This window comes from Miscanthus floridulus, chromosome 13 (genome assembly GCF_019320115.1).
Source record: "Miscanthus floridulus cultivar M001 chromosome 13, ASM1932011v1, whole genome shotgun sequence".
NCBI lineage: Eukaryota > Viridiplantae > Streptophyta > Magnoliopsida > Poales > Poaceae > Miscanthus > Miscanthus floridulus.
In genome coordinates this window covers 87112129-87132505 of record NC_089592.1, presented here as the reverse complement: position 1 = coordinate 87132505, position 20377 = coordinate 87112129, and the positions used below count along the sequence as shown (strand labels likewise).

The following is a 20377-nucleotide window of genomic DNA, read 5'->3' as shown; positions in this document are numbered from 1 at the left end:
CATGTACACTTGCGCTTGTCGATGTCTCCAGATGTCAGCCACCGTGGCTAGCCACCCGGCCTCCTGGTCCCTCGGTCCAAACCTCACGTTTGTCCTTTACCGCTCCTGGTCCATCGGCACGGCACGTACCTACTTGACCTTCACCTTGGCGTCGACCACCGCCTCCGAGCTCCACACCTGCGCACCACAAGCCATGAGACATGTTGCACAACCCAACTCACGCCATGGTTAGCTCACCGACTCAACCCAAGACGTAAGTCACGTTAACAATCACTCATCACCAATCCGAACCGCAAGGGCACATATCAACCTTGTGTTCGCACTTGCTGACAACAAGATTTCCGCCTCCATGTTGTACTGTCTACTTGCTCCAATTACAACCCCTCGAACGGGCAGTCTGGCACGCAACGAGTTGCAATTTCATGCCCATCATATTTCACTGATGACAGCAGATTATTCGTAGGCCGGCCTTCCCCATTCAGTTCGGTGCACATTGCTGCTAGCGCAGCTACTTCGTGGACTTAACCATCTCCCTCTTCCATGACTTGTGGATCTCGTATATCAACCAAGTCACCTTCTGTGAGTAGCGAGACAAAATGTGAAACAAGACTGTCACTGCTTTCTGAGTTATAGAGGGATAGTTTCTTTCTGGTGAGCAGTTCGACAAGGAGAACACCAAAGCTAAAAACATCGCTCTTATCTGCCAGCCTACCGGTGTACAAGGCCGGTCCTGAGCTTTTTTGGACCTAGAACGAAGCTAAAATTTTGATCCTTTTTATATGAACATGATAATACTACTAATACTACCCATTGGTACTATATACACACATATACAAATGTTAGTAATAAGTAGCTAATTGACATATTAAATTACCTTAAAAAATTCATACTTCCTCAACCTCTCATTGACATGCCTCCTATCTCTAAACCCATCATTCCCCAATGAACTCTTGGATTTGTTAGAATTAAAAAGCTTACAACAGAAGCAAAATGCTATGTCCAAGTGTTTGGAATAAACTAACCATTTTCTATCATATACCTCTTCCTTGCTCGTTTTTCTAGAGTAATAGGCATAGGAAAAATGTCTATCATTAGCATCCCAAGAGAATTCAAGATTCTCTTCTCTTATGGGCCCCTTCTCAACTAATGTATCCCTTGCTTTGTTAAAAAATTTAGAGAAACAATTAGTAACTATGGATGAATTCTGGAGGAATTTGGATGGTTTGGAGGAATGCTGGAGGAATTTGTGAGAGAAAAACACTGTTCCGGATGAAAAAAGAAGCGGATCAAGCCGGGTTTAAGGACACGTGAACGGGGCCATAGGGATCACATGAGAAACAATTAGTCAATTAGTAACTAAATTTCAGATTCCATACCTGACGCCTAACAAGGATTTAGGGATTTAGATGATCAGGAATCAGGATTCAGGGATCACGTCACGTGAGGGCCCTTGCTGCCAGATGCCGCCTGGCGCCTGCCTCTGCCTGTTCGCTTCGCCTCTCTGGTCTGCTACTGGAACGCCGCCGCCAGCCAGGCCCCTCACGCTCCCACGCCGCAAGCGCAGAAGGAAAGCGGAAGGTCGCGTGTTGCGTCGCGACCCGTGCGGAGCGGTGCTGCGGGCGTGATCACGGTCACAGGAAGCAGGGAGTCAGAGGATCTCGTCATCTCCTATTGCTACTAGTGTATATGTATACATACCTGGGGCTGGGGGGCCATCATTTTCCTAGGCCTGGGACGGCCGTAATAGTACATGAGATCTAAATAACCAAATGTTTTCTGTACAGCTGTAGTCACTCCTGTCTGGTTGATTGGAACGTACTCCAAAATCCGACACTTTAGCTGTTAAACTATCATCAAGCAGTATGTTAGAAGACTTAATATCTATGTGGACTATTGGCATTGAACTATCTGAATGTAGATAGGCCAGAGCTCTAGCAATTTGAAGTGCAATTCGTAGTCGATCGTCCCATGATAATGATAACGGCTCTTCAACATGAAGATGGTGAGAAAGTTTTCCATTTGCCACGTTTCTGTGGTCGATTTGAGAAAGAATTGCAACCTCATTTATGAATTGGTTGATTTCTCGTTGCACCACTACTTTTGATTTCTTGATGGCCACTGCATGTAGGTCTAAATTCCTTTGTACACCACGCCATGTCCACCACCACCAACCTCGCAAGATTTGTCAAAACGGAGTTACTACCGCCCAGACGTCCGGAGGTTTGTTTCCATTGGATGCTAACGTATCACAGACGGTTTTTCCATCGGACGACCGCGCCTGCCCCGCGCGCCTGTTATTGCTGCGCGCCTTTCTATTGCTGCTACACCTGCGCATGCCTCCCCGCTTTGTTGCTGTGCCCGTGTGGACCGCCTCTGCCTCTACTCGCTTTCTGTGCCTGCTAATGAAAACACTTGCTATATGAAGCACTTGCTGCAACATAAGTCTAAAACAGGTAAAACATTTGGAACATACGCTTGCAACATATGTGTATAGCCACTAGAACATATGCAACATCTAGAGAAAAACTTGCAACATACGTCTGAAACAGCTGAAACATTTGAAACATACACTTGCAACATACGTCTGAAAATAGCTGAAACATTTGGAATGTACTCTTGCAACGTACGTATATAGCCATTGCAATATGTGCAACATCCCAATATACTTTTGCAACATCCAAATGAAACACATACAACATTCAGATGAAACATCTAAAACACTTGAAACATACGCTTACAACATGTGCTTTCAGTATAATGTACCTTGCTACTTACAAATGAAGGCTCGTCGTTGCGGAGCTCGACGCCAACGCGGAGGTCAGCGACGATGCATGGAGCCCACTGGTGTGGCAGCGGCGCGGGCAATTCACCGGCGGGGCAGTGTCACACAAAGCTCCTCCCCACGCCTGCTTACTGGAGCATCTATCGTGGAGGCTCGCCCGCTGGGTGGAGGCGGCCACGGCGGGCGGAAGCCGCAGTGCAGGCGAGCAGCACGGTGGAGCGCGGAGTGGGGAAGGCAGGCAGCGTTGTGGAGGCGGAGCGCAATAGATAGATTTTTTCGGAAGGGGTGTGGACGGGAGCGAGCAGACGGCGCGGTAGCGAGTGGGGAAGCCGCGTCTCTCCGTCCGGACGCCCTCAGGAGAGCGTTACCGCTGTCAAAACTGTTTGTGGCCTTCTCCAGCTATGCTAATGTGATAATCATCCTTTCACCAATACCTGCATTCTGTGATATTAACTGCTGCAGTAGCAAACCATGGTTTTGATTGAAATATCTTGTGCTTTTTCAGCCTTCCGTAGCTTAATCTTACGTGTTATGAAGGGGCCACAAAAGGCCAGAACAAATAAAATTGAGCCACAACTGACTATCAGGCCTATGGTTGAACCTGATTTTTTTTTTGAAAAAAAAGAGAGTTAAATATCAAATATACCACTCTTACCTAACGGTAGGATGAGCATTAAATATTGTTAAAGAATTCATCATGTATCAATTTCTCATGTATAAAAGAGACTTGATAAAATCAGTCCACCTCAACTTCCCAGCTTCTGCAAAACTTAGGTATATACAGAACTCATGAAGTTGGTATATACAAAACTTAGGTAACCCATGATGTAATTGTCACCTGGAGAGGAACTCTTTATCTTGATGTATCCCTTCTGTGAAGGGGTTGCCATATGTTCCATCAGGACATTGACAATGAAATGTTCCAGGCATATTTAAGCAGGTGCCGTAGCATGAGTGGAGTTCCCAAAGTGCACACTCATCGATGTCTAAACAAGCAAAAATACAAAACCATCAACTAAACTAGAAACTAGACTGGTGAAGTAGTTTTGTCTCAAAAACATTAATAAACTAGTACACACCTATGGAAGATTTAGATACATCTAAGCAAGCATTAAACTGTCACCACATCAATCTGAAATCATTTCAGATATGTGCTGTAAGGAAATGAAACTATATTGCTTTAACGTGTATATCTTTGCACCCATCTTGTACGTATGAGTTTCCTTGATACCCTGCAGAAGAACGACAGCGGTAACCACTGTAAACATAGCTTGTATAGTTTTCACAAGAGCTGTTTCCTGCATGTTGAGTTGCTGATCATCCAGTCCAGCATGGCTGGGAGAGCATAAACAGTTTCAAAGATCAGGTGTGTGACATTGTAGGATCCCTCCTCAGCTATGTACACCGAAGACTCTGCATCAAACTCAGAAATATTACTGGGCGGTTGGACGAGGATGCTGTAGGAAGTATAGCCTTTCGGGATTGATGCACTGCAACAGCCAATTCCAGAGCACTCATTGCGCATTGGATACTGAAAAGATTGGTTTTCCCAGGGGCTGGTGGACAGTAAGTGGCACAGGCATTTACAATGCTGCCGTCCTCTCCAAGGAGGACTTGGATGTTGTGGCAAGACAGCACCAGGAACCTGTTCTTATCTGGAGAGACAAAGAACGGGCCACCCTTTCTGAGGCCAATCTATCCATGTGTGGTACTACCTCCCTGTCTTGTTCGTCATGTCATCTGTAGCAGCATTAGGAACCGACGATAGCACGATGCCTCTGCTGTTGTGGCGCACTGCGCCACTGGGAATGGATATCCCAAGGACCTCCACCGTGCCATCGCCGAGGAATAGCTTGTGTGGATTATGCAAGTGATCACAACTGAGGTTGAAGCCAAGATGGTAGCAGCCAGGCTCAATTCCAAAGGGGTAGGAGATGCTGATATTGCCACAGTGAGTGCTGCAATTAGCTATTTCTTGCCCCACTTCACCTGCATGCAACAGCTGCAGCAGCACTGCTGCACCCACAGCCACCATAAATACAACTCTCCTACTCGCTAACTTCTCCATACATCCAACTGCTGAGATATTCATAAACTGATTCTGATGAACTGATGATCATGAATTTCCTATGATCTCCATTCTCCAAGCTATCAAACATTACTCATTTCTTGCCAAGTATATGCCCTACCCACCGCGTGAAATTTACATGGAATTGGGAAAACATCGACATGGCTACATTGACTTGGCCTGGCATGGAAATTTGTGTTGTACTGACCACCCACAAAACTTAGAATACTACCTTCTCTCCGGAGAGGAAGACAGCCCATGTCTCATCTTCTACCACCTAACCCCCTGAGTAGAACAATATACTCTACTTTTCATATATGATAGTGCTCAATTTAAAAGATGAGAGCAGATTAGAATTGCACAATCAACAGACATTAAAATGATGCACAATCTAAACTCCTTTTAATAATTAAAATTGAATAAAAGATAAAATAATGCTAGAGTTTCTACTTAACATTTAAAAAAAGTTATAACAACTTGATTAAAAGTTAAAAGGTAAGCTATAGATTCATGAAGTCACAAAAAAAGATGCAACAAGAGTTTGTATATAAATACTAGAAGTTCTAACTAAAGCTGCCTAATGGAGCATCCACGTTAATCCTCATGAGACACGATAAGAAAAACAAAAGATAGATCTTAGAAATTTCACAAAAAATTGAAACATTTGACCATCAGTTTGATACAATAATAACTTAATCACCATTTATAATATAGCTATTGTATCCATTCTATTTTCTAAATATAACATAAAGTAACACATGACTCTAAAATCATGATCAACCTAGCACTAGCGGTTCTCATGATTAAGATCAAGTTCAGCAAGCACAAGATCAACAAGTGGCTAGTCCAACTCAAGCGATTCAACCAAGTTATCACCAAGCTCAAGCAATCAAGTGCAAATTGTCCAACCAGATATCCATCCAGCAATTGCAATGGACCATCTATTGAATCAAATTGTTGGTGATTTAAGAAGTGGTGTTCAAACAAGATCAAGGCTTGTATCCTTTTGTGAGCACTATTCATTTGTGTCTCTCAGTGAACCAACCAAGATCGATGAAGCTTTGAAAGATGTTGATTGGGTCAATGTTATGCATGAAGAGCTCAACAATTTCACAAGAAATCAAGTTTGGGAGCTAGTTGAGAGACGAAAGAACTACAATGTCATTGATACCAAATGGGTATTTAGAAACAATCAAAATGAAGATGGCATTATAGTGAGGAACAAAGAAAGATTAGTGTCTCATGCCACACATAGTGCTTAAAGAATCACTCGGTGATTAGTGTAGGTGCTTTGCGAAGTGCTTAGACTAGTTAAACAATGGCTAAAAGCGCTTGCTCTTGGTTTAGACCTAGTGTTAGTGAGGTTTGCATACGTCTTGCTTACTCGGTGTTGCGTGCACCATTGTTATGCTCGAAGGGGCCTATAGTCCTGAGAGACTTACACCAACCACGTTTGTGGTGTGGTCGTCATCGTGTATATATAGAAGGGAACAATGCCCATGATATTTTGTCCAGAAACTTGATAGTGAAGATGGCGGGGAGTGGTTCGTGGAGAGGCCATCTTGGAGATCCGCTTGCGCATGGGGAAGGCCCAAGGGCGATCCATGGAGTTACCTGACCAGGAGTTTGGCCCCTGCGAGGGCATCCTTGCGAGGGGCTCCAACGAAGACTAAGTGGAAGCGAAGAGCCTCTCGATACCTAGGAAAAATACAAGAGTCGTCGATGTGAGTTTGCACTCTACCACCCTTAAGCTTCTGCGTTTATTTTATGTACTTAGGATTGTGTGCTTTACCTTACTAGATTAATTTGATAGGTTAGTTCATAGGATTGTAGCCTAGGTTGCATAACTCTTTTACGCTAGAGATAGCAACACACCTAGCAAATTAGAGGCCATAGTTTTAGAAGTAGATTTTAAGTTGCCTAATTCACACTCCCCTGGTCTTAGGCGTCATGGTCCCTTCAATATGGGTCCGTTGGTCCTGTTTAACATATGTCTACTACAAAGCTAGACTAAAAACGTTGAATAGATAGATAACAAAGAAGTTTGCCATCTACCTAGACTAGGCAGAATGACCGAATACAATTTAGAGTCTAGGAGCCACCCAATAAAGCACTAGAAATTTGATGATTCAAAACAAAAAAGCAGTTGTAAGGGTAAAGGAAAAGATAACTTTGGGTTGCCTTCCGGTAGGTGTTTGAAAGAAAAAGAAAACAGACAAACTCGGTTCGAAACTAGTACAACTATTCCCTAGCAATAGCACAAGAAAGCTTGTTGGTAATCTTAACAACCGTAGATAAATTTGCTAGCGTATGGATACCACTATAGCTTTGACCCTAGAGTATTCCAAGGTATCGAATCCACCGGGAACGTGTGTGTACTGGTTAAGAATCAAGAACGACCAAAGAAGGGATAGGGGATACAAGTGTAGAGGGAAGAGAGGGTCATTCTAAGGGTTCTGGATCACTGCTAGATTGTTCGAGCTTTACTATAATGCTTGCTTTGGTGACACAGATCCAACAAAAGAGAGTGCTATGCTCTCCCTTGTTTTTCGATAGTGACATGAAACCACTCATCGCAATGGGCAATGGACAACGATCATGGACGAAGGTGATTGTGGAAATATGAGTTACCACAGTTTTAGATAACTCAGATAGCAAAATACTGATGCGTCTGCCTTCATTTTAGTTTCACTTTCTCCATTAGACAAATGGATCTGTGTCACCGGAGATCCTTGAAGTAAGGTTACCTCTTGTATTAACTTATTTAGGTCCCCCCACCATGTTTTAAATCATGATGAGAAAAATGGGCAAGTGGCCTGTCGTCCAGGCAAGTTAAATTTCTTTCCGACATTTTAGATTATTCTTGTCGATGCCAACTTTTAACGATCCAAACTATGATTGTACATTGTTTTTTGTCATATGCACAAAAAAGTAGTAGAGTTTGGAAACAATTCTATTATCTAAAAATAATATAAGATACACAGAAACATGAATACACAGAACAATTAGGTTGCATCATCTTGAGAATGCAGAGACAAACCCAAAATTCTTCATTGAACAAGGAAACATGCAAAAATAGGAAAAAGAACTCATGTTCAGCTTGCAAAAACAAGCACAAAAAATAAGCTTTACATTATTTATAAATGTCAATATGCGGGACTAAAGTAAACTGATGTATTTCATCAATTACTTATGAGAACAAATGGAAGTGACACTTGTTTGTCGTCTCGCAATGCTAAGAAACAATAGATAAATGAGTACATGAATTGTGCACTTGTTCAATACAGCGATAAAAATTCACCGGGGAAAGCTTGCTGATAACAACATTTCCTCCTCCATGGTGTATTGCCTGCTAGCTTCCTTAGTTCCTCGGTCAGTTGACATGTAAGGACCGGCAGTTTCCCCACTATTTGTTTGTCGTGTTCCATTATATTGAACTTGCCTCTTCTTAACTAGTAGGCATTCGAGGGCCATCTCCACTTCCCTCATTGTAGGCCTATCTTCTCCCTTCAATTTTGTGCACATTGCTGCTAGTGTGGCTACTTCTTCGATTTCTCCACCTTCCTCCTCCATAACTTGAGGATCAATTATGTCAACCAGTTTACCTTCTGCTAGCAGTGAAACAAAATGTGAAACAAGACCATCATCATCAACTGACCTATACACATATGGTCTCTTTCGAGTAAGCAATTCTACAAGAAGAACACCAAAACTGAAAACATCACTCTTGTCTGTTAATCGTCCATTGTAATAATACATTGGATCCAAGTAACCCATCGTTCCTTGAACTGCTGTAGTCACTCCTGTCTGATCTATTGGGATATATCTAGAAGCTCCAAAATCTGAAACCTTTGCAGTTAAAGCATCATCAAGAAGTACATTGGATGACTTAATATCTCTGTGAAATATGGGCATTGAAGCAGATGCATGCAGATAGGATATCGCTTTGGCAACCTCGGCTGCTATCCTCATCCGATCGTGCCATGGTAGTGACACTGGTCCTTCAACATGAAGATGATGACAGAGGGTTCCATTTGAAATGAACTCATAAACTAGCAATGGGACTTCTGTCTCAAGGCAACACCCTAAGAGCTTCACCACGTTTCTATGGTTCACTTGAGAAAGAACGACAACTTCATTTATGAATTCATTGATTTCTCGTTGAACTACTATCTTTGACTTCTTGATTGCCACAACATGTAGATCTAGAATTCCTTTAAACACGACACCATGCCCTCCACCACCAATGATGCGAGCTCTATCAAAATTATTTGTTGCCTTCTCTATATCACGTAAGGTAATTATCATTCTCTCACCAATGTCTGTGCTTCGTGATATTAACTGTTGCAATAGCAGCCCTTGATTTTGCTTGAAAAATCTTTGTTTCATCTTCTTTACCTTTTGAAGCTTGATTTTACGCATTATGTAGGGAGCACCAATGGCTAGAAGCAAAAGACTTGTTCCACCAACGACTCCCAGCCCGATGCTTAAACCTAAGAAAATATTTAATGACACGACACGTTCAGGATTCGGAGTAAAAAAATATATCAAGATGAAAAATATTAATTCTGTGAGTGAAATCGGAAAGTTTAAGCTTGCATTGCATATAGCGGCTGCTTAGTACCTGTAAATGAGTTATTGAATGTAATGCATCCCCCTTTTGTAGAAGAATTTCCATAGGTTCCATCTGGACACTGGCAATTAAAAGTTCCAGGGAAATTTTGGCATATCCCGTAGCATGAGTATGCTTCCTGGTGCTTGCACTCGTCAATGTCTAGGAAATTTAGAGCAGATGGATTTTGTTTTAATGTCTTGTTATAGTGTCCAATATGTATATAGCAAGCCTTGTAATAACTCTAGAGCAAGTAGTCGTAAGTTATAACCAAATGTATTTAGGATTTCCATCTTATTATACCTGTGCATGCATTTGGGATGGAAGCATTGCCTGTATAGCCAGTGTTGCATTGGCAAATAAAACTTCCAGGTGTATTCTTGCAAACACCATAGCAAACATATTGGTCGGGATATTTGCACTCGTCTATATCTATAACCAAAAAATAAGGTATGTGTTAGGAGCACCAAAGGATGTATGCAGATTCAGGCTGAGAAAATATAATTAAAAAAGATTGATTCGCTACGTAGTGTACCTTGGCATCCACCTTGAACAAAAGGATTACCCTGATAACCATCTGCGCATTGACATGTATACCCACCATGGCCCAAGGAAGAGGAATTTTGGCAATAGCTGTGGTTACTGAGACATTCTGGGGCGGTCATATTTGTAGGACATGTCGAAGTGCTAATTATCCAGTCTAGTGTAGCCGTAGTAAGCGATCCAGGAATTCGTTCTCCAGTAAAATTGATACTGATAAAGAAACTCTGGTCGACTATGAATACCGAAGTAGGAATGTACAAGCTTATGGCAGAAGAAACCGGGTCAATCTGGATTCTGTAGGAAGAGTAGCCTACAACGATGCTGGCCTGACAGCAACCAATGCCAGTGCAGCTGCCATTTCCTATCGTACCGCTACCGCCACCATCTTCGGACAAAATAACGGGGCAGATAGCAGTGCAAGAACTCACCAGGCTGACATTATTTCCTATCGTACCGCTAATGCTGACCTGGATGTCGCACCCTATCGCCTCGACCATGCTAGCTGAGGGCGCGTTTAGTTCTGAAAATTTTTGGCTTTTGGCTACTGTAGCATTTTCGTTTGTATTTGGTAAAAATTGTTCAATTATAGACTATTTAGGCTTAAAAGATTTGTCTCGCCAATTACAGGCAAACTGTGCAATTAGTTATTCTTTTTGCCTATATTTAATGCTCCATACATGTGCCGTAAAATTTGATGTGACAGAGAATCTTGAAAATTTTTGATTTTTGGGTGAGATCTAAACAGGGCCCGACTCCGACAGGAAGTACGGTCCGGTCTCTGGGAGCCCGAGGCCCCATGTCCCGCCGGTGCTGATGCCATCATGCTGCAACTGCACGCCGGGGCTGTAGATGCGCACCGTGCTGTGTTCAACAGAGATGTCCAGCACCTGCACGGTGCCGTCGCCGAGGAGCAGCTTGGGTGGCTGACGGTGGGAGTGCTGCTGCTTGCAGGTGAGGTTGAAGCCGATGGCGTGGTAGCAGCCGAGCTCGACGCCGAACGGGTACGGGATGCTGATGTTGCCGCAGCTTCTGGTGCAGTTACTGCCCAGACCAGTGGCTGTTGCTGCAGTTGCAGCAAGTGCGGCGCCGCCGCCAGCAAATGGCGGGAGCATCAGCAGCAGCGTCGCGACTACAGCAGCAAGTGCTACAACTGTTTTAGCCACTGCTACATTCGTCTTCATGTGTGCCTGCTTATATGGATCGGAAGCACGACCCATGTCATCCTCGTCAGTTACGTTCCTCACCATAAATAGGGCATGCCACACACAGTTTCTCCAGTGAAATTAAATTAACTAGCACGACGTACGCAAGGACGAAGACGAACTAAGGCTGTGTTGAGTTGGGAGAAATTTGAGAATTTGGCTACCGTAGCGCTTTCGTTTTTATTTGGCAATTAGTATTCAATCATGGACTAATTAGGCTCAAAACGTTCGTCTCGCGATTTTCAACCAAACTGTGCAATTAGTTTTTTTTTCCGTCTACATTTAATGCTCCATGCACGTATCGCAAGATTCGATGTGATGGTTACTGTAGCACTTTTTGGGAAAACTTTTTGGAACTAAACAAGGCCCCTCGTTTAGTTCCTCCAAACTCCTGAAAAGTGCACTATACAAAAAGAAGATTCTCCATCACATCAAACTTACGGTACATGCAAGGAGTACTAAATGTAGACGAAATCAAAAACTAATTGCACAGTTTGCTTTAACTTTGCGAGACGAATCTTTTGAACCTAATTAGTCAATGTTTGACAATAATTTATAAATACAAACGAAATACTACAGTGGGGAATCTTCACTGTGCAAAGTTTGCCTAAACACCGCCGAAGTTAAGTTAATTTCGTCGTCCATGAAAGCAAAAATAACGACAGGCACGCGGTGACTTGACTTGCTGACTGATTTATGTGTTAGGTGGGATTCATGTCGATTCAGTAAGCAGTATCACAATAACTACAAGACTATGTCATTGGAAAATGCATGGGTGAAACTATAAAATGAAATAAGGTTAAAAGGAAACAAGCCGAAAATTTGAATGGTCATGACATAAGTAGTAGCACCGGTACTGATCTTGTAAGCTGTACTAAGGACTATGATAACCATAAACTTGGATTGGCATTGTGTACCTTTGCATCCATTTGGGAAAGAAGCATTGCCTGTAAAACCAGCAGGGCACTGACAAGTGAAACTCCCAGGTTGAACCAGTCGGCGTGGTAGCAGCCGGTCTCTATGCCAAATGGGTAGGGGATGCTGATGTTGCCACACGTCCTGGTGCAGTAGCCACTGATCGGCTCGGTGCTTGTTGTCGCAGCTGGTGGCGGGAGCATCAGCAGCGTCGCGACTACAGCAGCAAGTGCTATTACATCTTTTTCACTAGCTACCTTCTTCTCCATGTGTGCTTGGCTGCTAGAACATAAGGAAGTAAAACAAAGGGCTCTTTGTTTTGTTTGGCTATGGAATTAAGCACTACTCATGTGTCCTCACTATAAATAGCACATGATACAGTGTTTATGTTCAGTGAAAGTGTCTCTCCTTGACGTCATGGAGTGCTTACTCTTCCAAGTGGCAGTAGCACAGCAGAAGGTGCTGCCGGCCATCGCTAGCGGTGGACACTGCAATATGGACAACTGACGAACACCTCAACCGCTCAGCGATCGACTTGACCAGCTCCCTACGTCGTCCATGAACCAGAACCACAGCGTACGTTGCTCTGATGGTCCAAGGCATCGCCAATTGCATGCACCACCAGTAGCATATATATATTTAGTCGTCGTCAGCTCTTCATCAAATCCACCCAACGTTGACCACGCCTCTCTCGCTCGTCGGCCTGCCCCTATAGTATATCGTGCTGACGTACGTGCATCCAAATCATGGCATCATGCATCTTTCTACGCCGGCCGCCTGAGGATGACATCTCACATACTATAACGCGCAGTGCACGTCGGCAGTTCACTTGGTCGGACAATTATTCGAGTTCACTCCATCAGTTCACTTGGTTACAACTCTGACAGCGCCGCCTGCTTCCGCCATGCCACTGTGCTCCAGTTTGAACTCTGAACGTGGATTCCTTTGATCCGGCCGTGCTCGCTGGCCGGCAAGCACACGCTCAGGTCGTTCACTCCGGTCCTGGTAAGCAAGCACCTGCCTCGTCGTCACTACCACTGCACCTGCGCTGCTTCGCGGGCGGGAAGGACTCCCACAGTGCTACCAAAAGCCATGATCTCGCCGCGCTAACAGAATCACCAGGCTGAATTTATTTTCTACATTGCAACTTGTATTTGTGGAGGCCTACATTTCAGCATCAAAACTGCTGTACTATTCATTACATGCATAGATTAAATAGGTCCCGAGAATACAATATCGCAAGAATACAGAGTCACATTTATTACTTACTCTGTTTTAAACCTCGTGGCAGTAGTCCTAACAGAAAACAGGAAAACAGATCAAGAAGTAAATTATGTTCACCATAGACAATACTAATGTCTTCATAGTATTCATAAAAGGAATTATATTTGTGGAATCAACAATAGAAAATGCATCCACGGAAAGTTTACAGAATAATTTGGAAGCGCGAAGGAACGAAGTTCGTTGTTGTTCATGAAAGCACAGGTTTATCAGGGGTAACTTCCTGACAACAATATCTCCTCTTCCATAGTATACTGCCGGCTTATTTCGCTATTATTCGCGTCTTCTTCCATAGCAAGTCGCCTATCTGTTTGGTCAGTTGCCATTTCAATTGACATGCAGTGAACCGGTGTTTCATTATTCTCATCATACCTCCTTGTTGTTGCAATATATGGAACCTGCTTCTTCTTAACCAGTATGCTGTCAAGTATTATCTCCACTTCTCTCATTATAGGCCGGTCTTCTCCTTTCAATTTAGTACACATTGTTGCTAATGTAGCTACTTCTTGGACTTCTCCATCTTCCTCTTCCATGACTTGAGGATCTATTATGCCAACAAGATTACCTATCACGAGCAACTTTCTGAAATGTGACACAAGGTTATCACCATGCCTGGACCGATAGACAAATGGTTGCTTTCTGGTTAGCAATTCAATAAGAAGAACACCAAAACTGAAGACATCACTCTTGTCTGTTAGTCGGCCTGTATAATAGTACATGGGATCTAGGTAACCCCTTGTTCCTTGAACCTCTGTGGTTACTCCAGTTTGATCAATCAGGATGTATCTTGAAGTGCCAAAGTCAGATACTTTTGCTGTTAAACTGTCATCTAGAAGTATGTTGCTAGACTTAATATCTCTATGGAATATAGGCATCGAAGCCTCTGAATGTAGGTAGGATAGAGCTCTAGAAACTTCCAATGCAATCCTTATTCGGTCTACCCATGGTAGTGACATTGGTCCTTCAACATGGAGATGTTGATAGAGAGTTCCATTTGAGATAAATTCATAAACTAGTAACGGGACTTCTGTCTCAAGGCAACATCCTAATAGCTTCACCACATTTCTATGATTGACCTGAGAAAGAATGGCGACTTCATTTATAAATTCATTGATCTCCCTTTCTACTATAATCCTTGATTTCTTGATTGCCACGACCTTTAGATCAATAATTCCTTTGAACACAACGCCATGCCCTCCTCCACCAATCACACGTGCTTTATCAAAATTGTTTGTAGCCTTCTCTAGATCTCTTAAAGTAATTGTCATCCTTTCTCCAATGTCTCCATTATGCGATACAAGCTGCTGCAATAGTAGCCCATGATTTTGATTGAAAAATTTCTCTCTCATCTTTCTCTTCTTTTGTAGCTTTATTTTACGTGATATGAACGGAGCACCTAGTGCTAGCAAAAGACTTGTTCCACCGCCTACTCCTAGCCCAATGCTTAGACCTGAAAAAAGAAGATCAATGGGCTAAATTAAGGAGTTGGAATCATAGTTTCCTTTTAAACAAGGAATGCTTGTATCCTAGCCCTGATGCTTAGACCAAGCATATCCATTTTTATAATAAAGAGAATGTAGTTTCTACTAATACAAGGTTAAAATAACTTAGCTACTAGGCGCATCAAAATTGGAAAGCCACAATCTAGACTCATGAAGTCCTAGTACGGGATCCAACTAAAGCTAACAGAACTCACATTAGGTTGCAATTAAATACATATTCAAGGCGTGTGAGGTGCGAAGCAATGCTATCAGAGGAGGAAAAAATGAATATAGATTAAGACACATTGAATAATTGTAAGTAGATTTTTTTTATCATAACCAGATTGATGTTACTAGGTTTATGTTAGAAATGAACAGGGAGAGACTGTGTGAAAAGAGTCCTATTAGTGGTATATCCTAAATTTTACTGCAAATTTCTCATACAGATATCTCCTAAGTTTCTAGCATACGCAGAAGTAAAAGTTAATAAAGTAGTGATTGTAATATGGAAAATATAAGGTAATAGGCAGTGTCCGCATATAGTGGCTTGTCACCTGTGGAGGAATTCTTCTTTTTTGTAGTAACACAACCATGTTTTGTGGATGGACTTCCATATGTTCCATTAGGACATTGGCACTGAAATGTACCCAGGAAATTTTTGCAGATTCCATAGCAACTATATGCCTCCGGGTTCTCACACTCATCTATGTCTAAAAAATACATGCATAACAAAATGGACAAAGTTAACACACTATACATTTGGAAGAATACCATAACATGTAGTAAGCATATGTATTGTAATGCCATGTGTATCGATGGATAAAACTAAATGATGTTATATATGGAGGAAAGCTATATGGCACTTAGGTTGGAACTTGGTTCCCTTATCTAAAAAAATGGCACTTGAGTGTTTTTGAGTCCCCCAGCACACGAAATTGTAGGGGCTGGGTTCGATATCGTCATCATCTTTTGTCATATAATTTTGTAGCCAATCGATTTTAATGTACAATATCGTATCTTGTTGTTGGGTCTAGTTAGAAGTAGATCTGAAAAGTTCAAACTGGGTCTGATTGAAACTTGTTGCTGATGGGTCTGGTCAAACTGGGTTTCTAACTAGTGCAAACATAGTTCTAACTGGTTCGAGATCTGGTTGGAACCTGTTGCAACTAGGTCTAGTTTTAATTCTGACTTGTTCAAACTGGGTTCTGATTGGTTTGATCTGGATATGGTTCTAGCTGTGGTTATGACTGGTTGGAAACTCTATTTTCACCGGTTCAAACCGGGGGCGTTCTAACCGGTTGGAACTGGGTCTTGTTCCAACTAGGTTCTGACTGGTTTGAACTTGGTCTAATTAGAACTGGTTGTTCCTAGGTTTGGTTTGATCTAGTTCTGATGGGTGCTGCTGGGTTTGGTTGTGACTCGATGCTGCTGGCTCTGGTTCCACTAGGATCTGTTGGCCCTTAGATTTGTATCTGACATTCTTTAAATCGAGTGTCACATTCATCTCAAATAATTGAATATAAGCTAGCTGATAGGCTCATATATATGTAGATGGTCATGTCAAATATATTTATGGCATGACACGGTCAATGATAATATAAGCATAAGGTAAAGCTATATTACTAAGTATTACTATTATTAAGGTATGCAAGTATCAATCTGAGTGACTACTAGAGAAAGGATTAACAGAGGCGGTCAATTTCTATTTCTAGAGGCATAGCTAATAGCTTTTTTATAAGTTGGGTGGTTGAATAATTAAAAACAGGCAACAAGTTAGGTTGTTTGGGTCATCTAGAATTTTTTAGCAAACAGGGTTTAGATCTTAATTTCTTCTAACACATTACCTCTAGTCTAATACTATGTTGAATTAACTTAAACTAATAGAAAATGACAGACAATTCAAATATATTTAGCAGTATATATTAGAAACTAATGTTAAAATTGTAATAGTAGATTTGACTTCAAATGTATAGCATGATATTACTATTATGGAATTTTAACAATAAATACTAGTAAAAGAAATATCTTATGGCACCATGTAGCCGTCCAAAACATTTATTGCGGTTATGTAACAGGAGAAATAAAGCAGTGTAAGTTGCAAGTGTGTTTTTGATTTTACGTCATGTACCTATGCATCCATTTGGGACAGAAGCGTTGCCTGTGTAGCCAGTTTGGCATTGGCAGGTAAAATTCCCGGGTGTGTTCTTGCAAACACCATAGCAAGGATATTGGTATGGAAATTCGCATTCGTTGATATCTGTAGCAAAACAAATGCATAAATAGTAATTAGCTAGGAGAGATCGAGCTATTACAGAAAGAATGCATGTCTGCAGATTTTGAAGACAGGCCTGGAACTGCCGGTAAAAATACCTTGGCATCCACCGAGAACATAAGGATTACCCTGATAACCATCTGCGCATTGACATGTATACCCAACATGGCCCAAGGAAGAGGAATTTTGGCAATAGCTGTGGTTACTGAGACATTCGGGGGCGGTAATATTTGTCAGACATGTCGAATTACTAATTATCCAATCTAGTGTGGCCGGAAGCGCCTTGGGAGTACCGTTGTTGAGCATGTCAAGAGGGTCGGCATTGAAAATCTGGTCCACTATGTATACAGCAGGTGGAATTAATAGACCCTGTGATCCACCAGAAAGCAAGTTCATCTGAATGGAGTAGAAAGAGTAACCTAGAACGATGCTTGTCTGACAGCAGAAAATGCCCGTGCAGTTACCATTTCGCGCACCCACAATGATGCCTGCTTCTATTGACGGGCAGATAGCTGTGCAAGAGCTGACCAAGCTGTTATTGACACCCCCCTGGATGACCTGGATGTCGCACCCAATCACCTGGAGCATGCTCGTCGACTCCGACAAGAAGTAGGGACCATTCCGTGGGAGCCCGAGTCCCCATGTGCTGGTGCGGCTGTTCGTGGTGCGGCCACTACCATCATCATACTGAAACTGCACGGCGGTGCTGTTGATGCGCACCGTGCTGTTTTCGACAGAGATGTCCAGCACCTGCACCGTGCCGTCGCCGAGGAACAGCTTCGGTTGATCGGAGGAGTGGTTGCAGGTGAGGTTGAAGCCGATGGCGTGGTAGCAGCCGAGCTCGACGCCGAACGGGTACAGGATGCTGATGTTGCCGCAGCTACTGGTGCAGTTACCCGCCACGCCGGTGGCTGCCGCAGCTGGTACCGCGCCGCCGAACGACGGCGGGTGCATCAGCAGCGTGGCAACTACTGCAAAGGACACTATGACTCTCATAACTTTCTCCATATGTGTGTAAGTATGCAAAAGGTGAAGCACCACTACGCTTTTTCTATTCGGCGGGGGAAGTTCTCCACTTTTTATCCAAAGAAAAACTGAGCCTTATTTGTGGTGCTCAGTGCTCACGTAAGTTTAGTCGTCGTCGTCGTCGTCGTCATCCACGTAGTAACACGGTGCTTTGCATTGACCAACTGAATTACGTTGATTTATGAGTCATGTGGTGTAGGATAATAACCATCTAGATCGATAAGCCCCTGGTTTCCACCTATTGGCTGCAGAACAATTTGAGCTAGTAGAGTGATTTCTTCGCATCACAATCATTTGGGTCAGTCGCCTCCCCATCTCCAGAAAAACGTGTGTCACTGCCCGGCCTAGAAAGTGCCAGCGAGCGGCCGTATGCAACGGTGCGGCAAGAGAGACTGAAGACTAGATCAACAGCTTCGATTCAATTTTTTTATATAAAGGAAATATTCCGGCCTCTGCGACTGCTCTCAGCCATGTTCTTACAAAGTTTTCAGCTTATCTGCTGATTACAATCATACGAATAAGAGAACACGAAAAAGTAGGGGAAATAAAAACAAATTCTATTATTCATGTTCGCCTGGCTTTTCAACAAAGCGTCCATTCTCGATGAAAATATCCAAAGCAGCGACTTCCAAAGCTTTGCTCGCTGATCGGTATCCTAACACGCTGCAGCAATACCCAAAAACGCAGCCAATATATTCCCTGGAAGATAGCCTCCATAAAGGAAGTGTCACATTTTTTTCTCGAAAATAAGATCATACACCAAATTGCCCAAATAATGGCTGCAACACCCACAAACATTAACTTGCGATCATTTTGATTGATGCCAGTTAACCAATTTCCAAGCATGTGAGCTATGGATTTAGGTGGGGTTAACCCAGTAGCTATGTGAACAATACGCCAAAGAGTCTTAGCATGATGGTAGCGCTGTGTTCCAGCCCGACCCTTGGCTCGGACGGGAAGCGAAGCTAAGGATGAGGCCAGGGTTGTTGTCGGTCGGGAGCCTAGGGCTTAGGAGAGCCCCCGAGTCTCGAGGAGAGGCCAACTGCGTGCTCAGGTTTCGCCTGATCCTCTACCGAAGGGTACGCGCGAGCGTACACGATGGGTATAGCCCCGAGCCCCCGAGCAATCCTGGAGGGATCGGTCGGGGGATCTTTCGGTCGGGAACCTCTTACTCCGGGACTTAGCATATCCTAGAGGGCCGAAGGCACACGAGCAAAGGCTGAAGGACCAGAATAAGAGAGCGCATTAGACATCAACCCAGGAAGTATCCATTGCAAGTCTGCATCAAGAAGACAAGAATCATATTGGCCAACCCTAGAACTCTCAATCCCCAATCCCCCCATGCCTAATGACTCCCCGAGGCTCGAGCTCCGACATCAACCCCCATCACTGTGTCGCGCCGCACTTAACGTGCCACCACCGCTGTCTAGCTACATTTTGTCGGTCGCTAGTGCTCCTTGCTACCACGGTGCCGCCCGCTGTGGGGGTATGGCCCCCAAGACATGGGCAGCACCATCAGAGGTGGCCCGGCCCACAAGATCAAGGCGTGCACGGCGCTGCTCGGCGTGCACCGCAAGACATTGTATAGTACCAAATAGGCTACTTTACTTGTAACCCTACCTCCTCCAGAGTATATAAGGAGAGGTAGGGGTTCCCTAGCAGATAGGATCTATCAGATCTCATTTACATACAACAATACAATCAGACGCAGGACGTAGGTATTACGCCTTCACGGCGGCCGAACCTGGATAAAACCTCGTGTCTGTCTTGCGTCACCATCTCGTTCGTAGCTTGCGCACCTGTCTGCCGATAATCTACTACCTTGGACATACCCCTAGGTAGACTGCCGACCATATTTCATCGACAGTGGCGCGCCAGGTAGGGGGGTGTGCGTACTGCTCCCTAGACGAACAAGATGGTCATCATCCCTGGTTCCATGGCTACGCCGAACGGCCTCACGTTCACCATCGGTCAGATCACCTGGACCACTGGCTCCGACAACTTCATCGCTATGACCACGGAGGAGGCGCAGATCCAATCTGCGTCGACCACTGCTTCACCAGCATCAGCTACGGCTCCGACCACGTTGGATCTGGCTCCGGCCACACCAGCATCGTCTTCAGCCATGCCGACAACCCGTCGTTCGCTTCCTCGCTACAAAGGGAGGCAGATCGACAACACCGACCTGCTCGACT

General features: G+C 43.6%; 2 protein-coding genes and 1 pseudogene across 2 annotated transcripts; all 3 read right to left on the bottom strand.

Annotated features, from left to right (window-relative positions):
• Positions 1 to 374: 374 nt before the first annotated feature.
• On the bottom strand, positions 375 to 5002 carry LOC136500246 (wall-associated receptor kinase 5-like; annotated as a pseudogene).
• A 2924-nt stretch (positions 5003 to 7926) lies between these two features.
• LOC136500245 (wall-associated receptor kinase 3-like) lies at positions 7927 to 12391 on the bottom strand. The gene is made up of 6 exons (XM_066495607.1): positions 12125 to 12391; positions 10754 to 11192; positions 9998 to 10507; positions 9766 to 9894; positions 9475 to 9624; positions 7927 to 9343 (listed from the first exon to the last, which is right to left on the bottom strand). The coding sequence occupies exons 1-6, from the start codon at positions 12389 to 12391 to the stop codon at positions 8148 to 8150; spliced, it is 2691 nt and encodes an 896-aa protein (XP_066351704.1). The 3' UTR covers positions 7927 to 8147.
• A 1053-nt stretch (positions 12392 to 13444) lies between these two features.
• Positions 13445 to 18202, bottom strand: LOC136500348 (wall-associated receptor kinase 2-like). Its single transcript, XM_066495685.1, has 4 exons — positions 17255 to 18202; positions 17013 to 17141; positions 15439 to 15594; positions 13445 to 14853 (listed from the first exon to the last, which is right to left on the bottom strand). Exons 1-4 carry the CDS (start codon positions 18162 to 18164, stop codon positions 13613 to 13615), a joined length of 2436 nt encoding a protein of 811 aa, XP_066351782.1. The 5' UTR covers positions 18165 to 18202; the 3' UTR covers positions 13445 to 13612.
• Between the last annotated feature and the right edge of the window lie 2175 nt (positions 18203 to 20377).

Excerpts from the sequence above, each read along its gene's own strand:
- LOC136500245 (XM_066495607.1), bottom strand. The coding sequence starts at position 12,391 with ATGGAGAAGAAGGTAGCTAGTGAAAAAGATGTAATAGCACTTGCTGCT. Across the intron at positions 11,193-12,124 it reads TTTCCCAAATGGATGCAAAG|GCACACATGAAGACGAATGT; the intron begins GTACACAATGCC and ends CCATATAAGCAG. Across the intron at positions 10,508-10,753 it reads GTACTTCCTGTCGGAGTCGG|CTAGCATGGTCGAGGCGATA; the intron begins GCCCTGTTTAGA and ends ACGCGCCCTCAG.
- LOC136500348 (XM_066495685.1), bottom strand. The coding sequence starts at position 18,164 with ATGGAGAAAGTTATGAGAGTCATAGTGTCCTTTGCAGTAGTTGCCACG. Across the intron at positions 17,142-17,254 it reads TGTTCTCGGTGGATGCCAAG|ATATCAACGAATGCGAATTT; the intron begins GTATTTTTACCG and ends GTTTTGCTACAG. Across the intron at positions 14,854-15,438 it reads AAAGAAGAATTCCTCCACAG|GTCTAAGCATTGGGCTAGGA; the intron begins GTGACAAGCCAC and ends TTCTTTTTTCAG.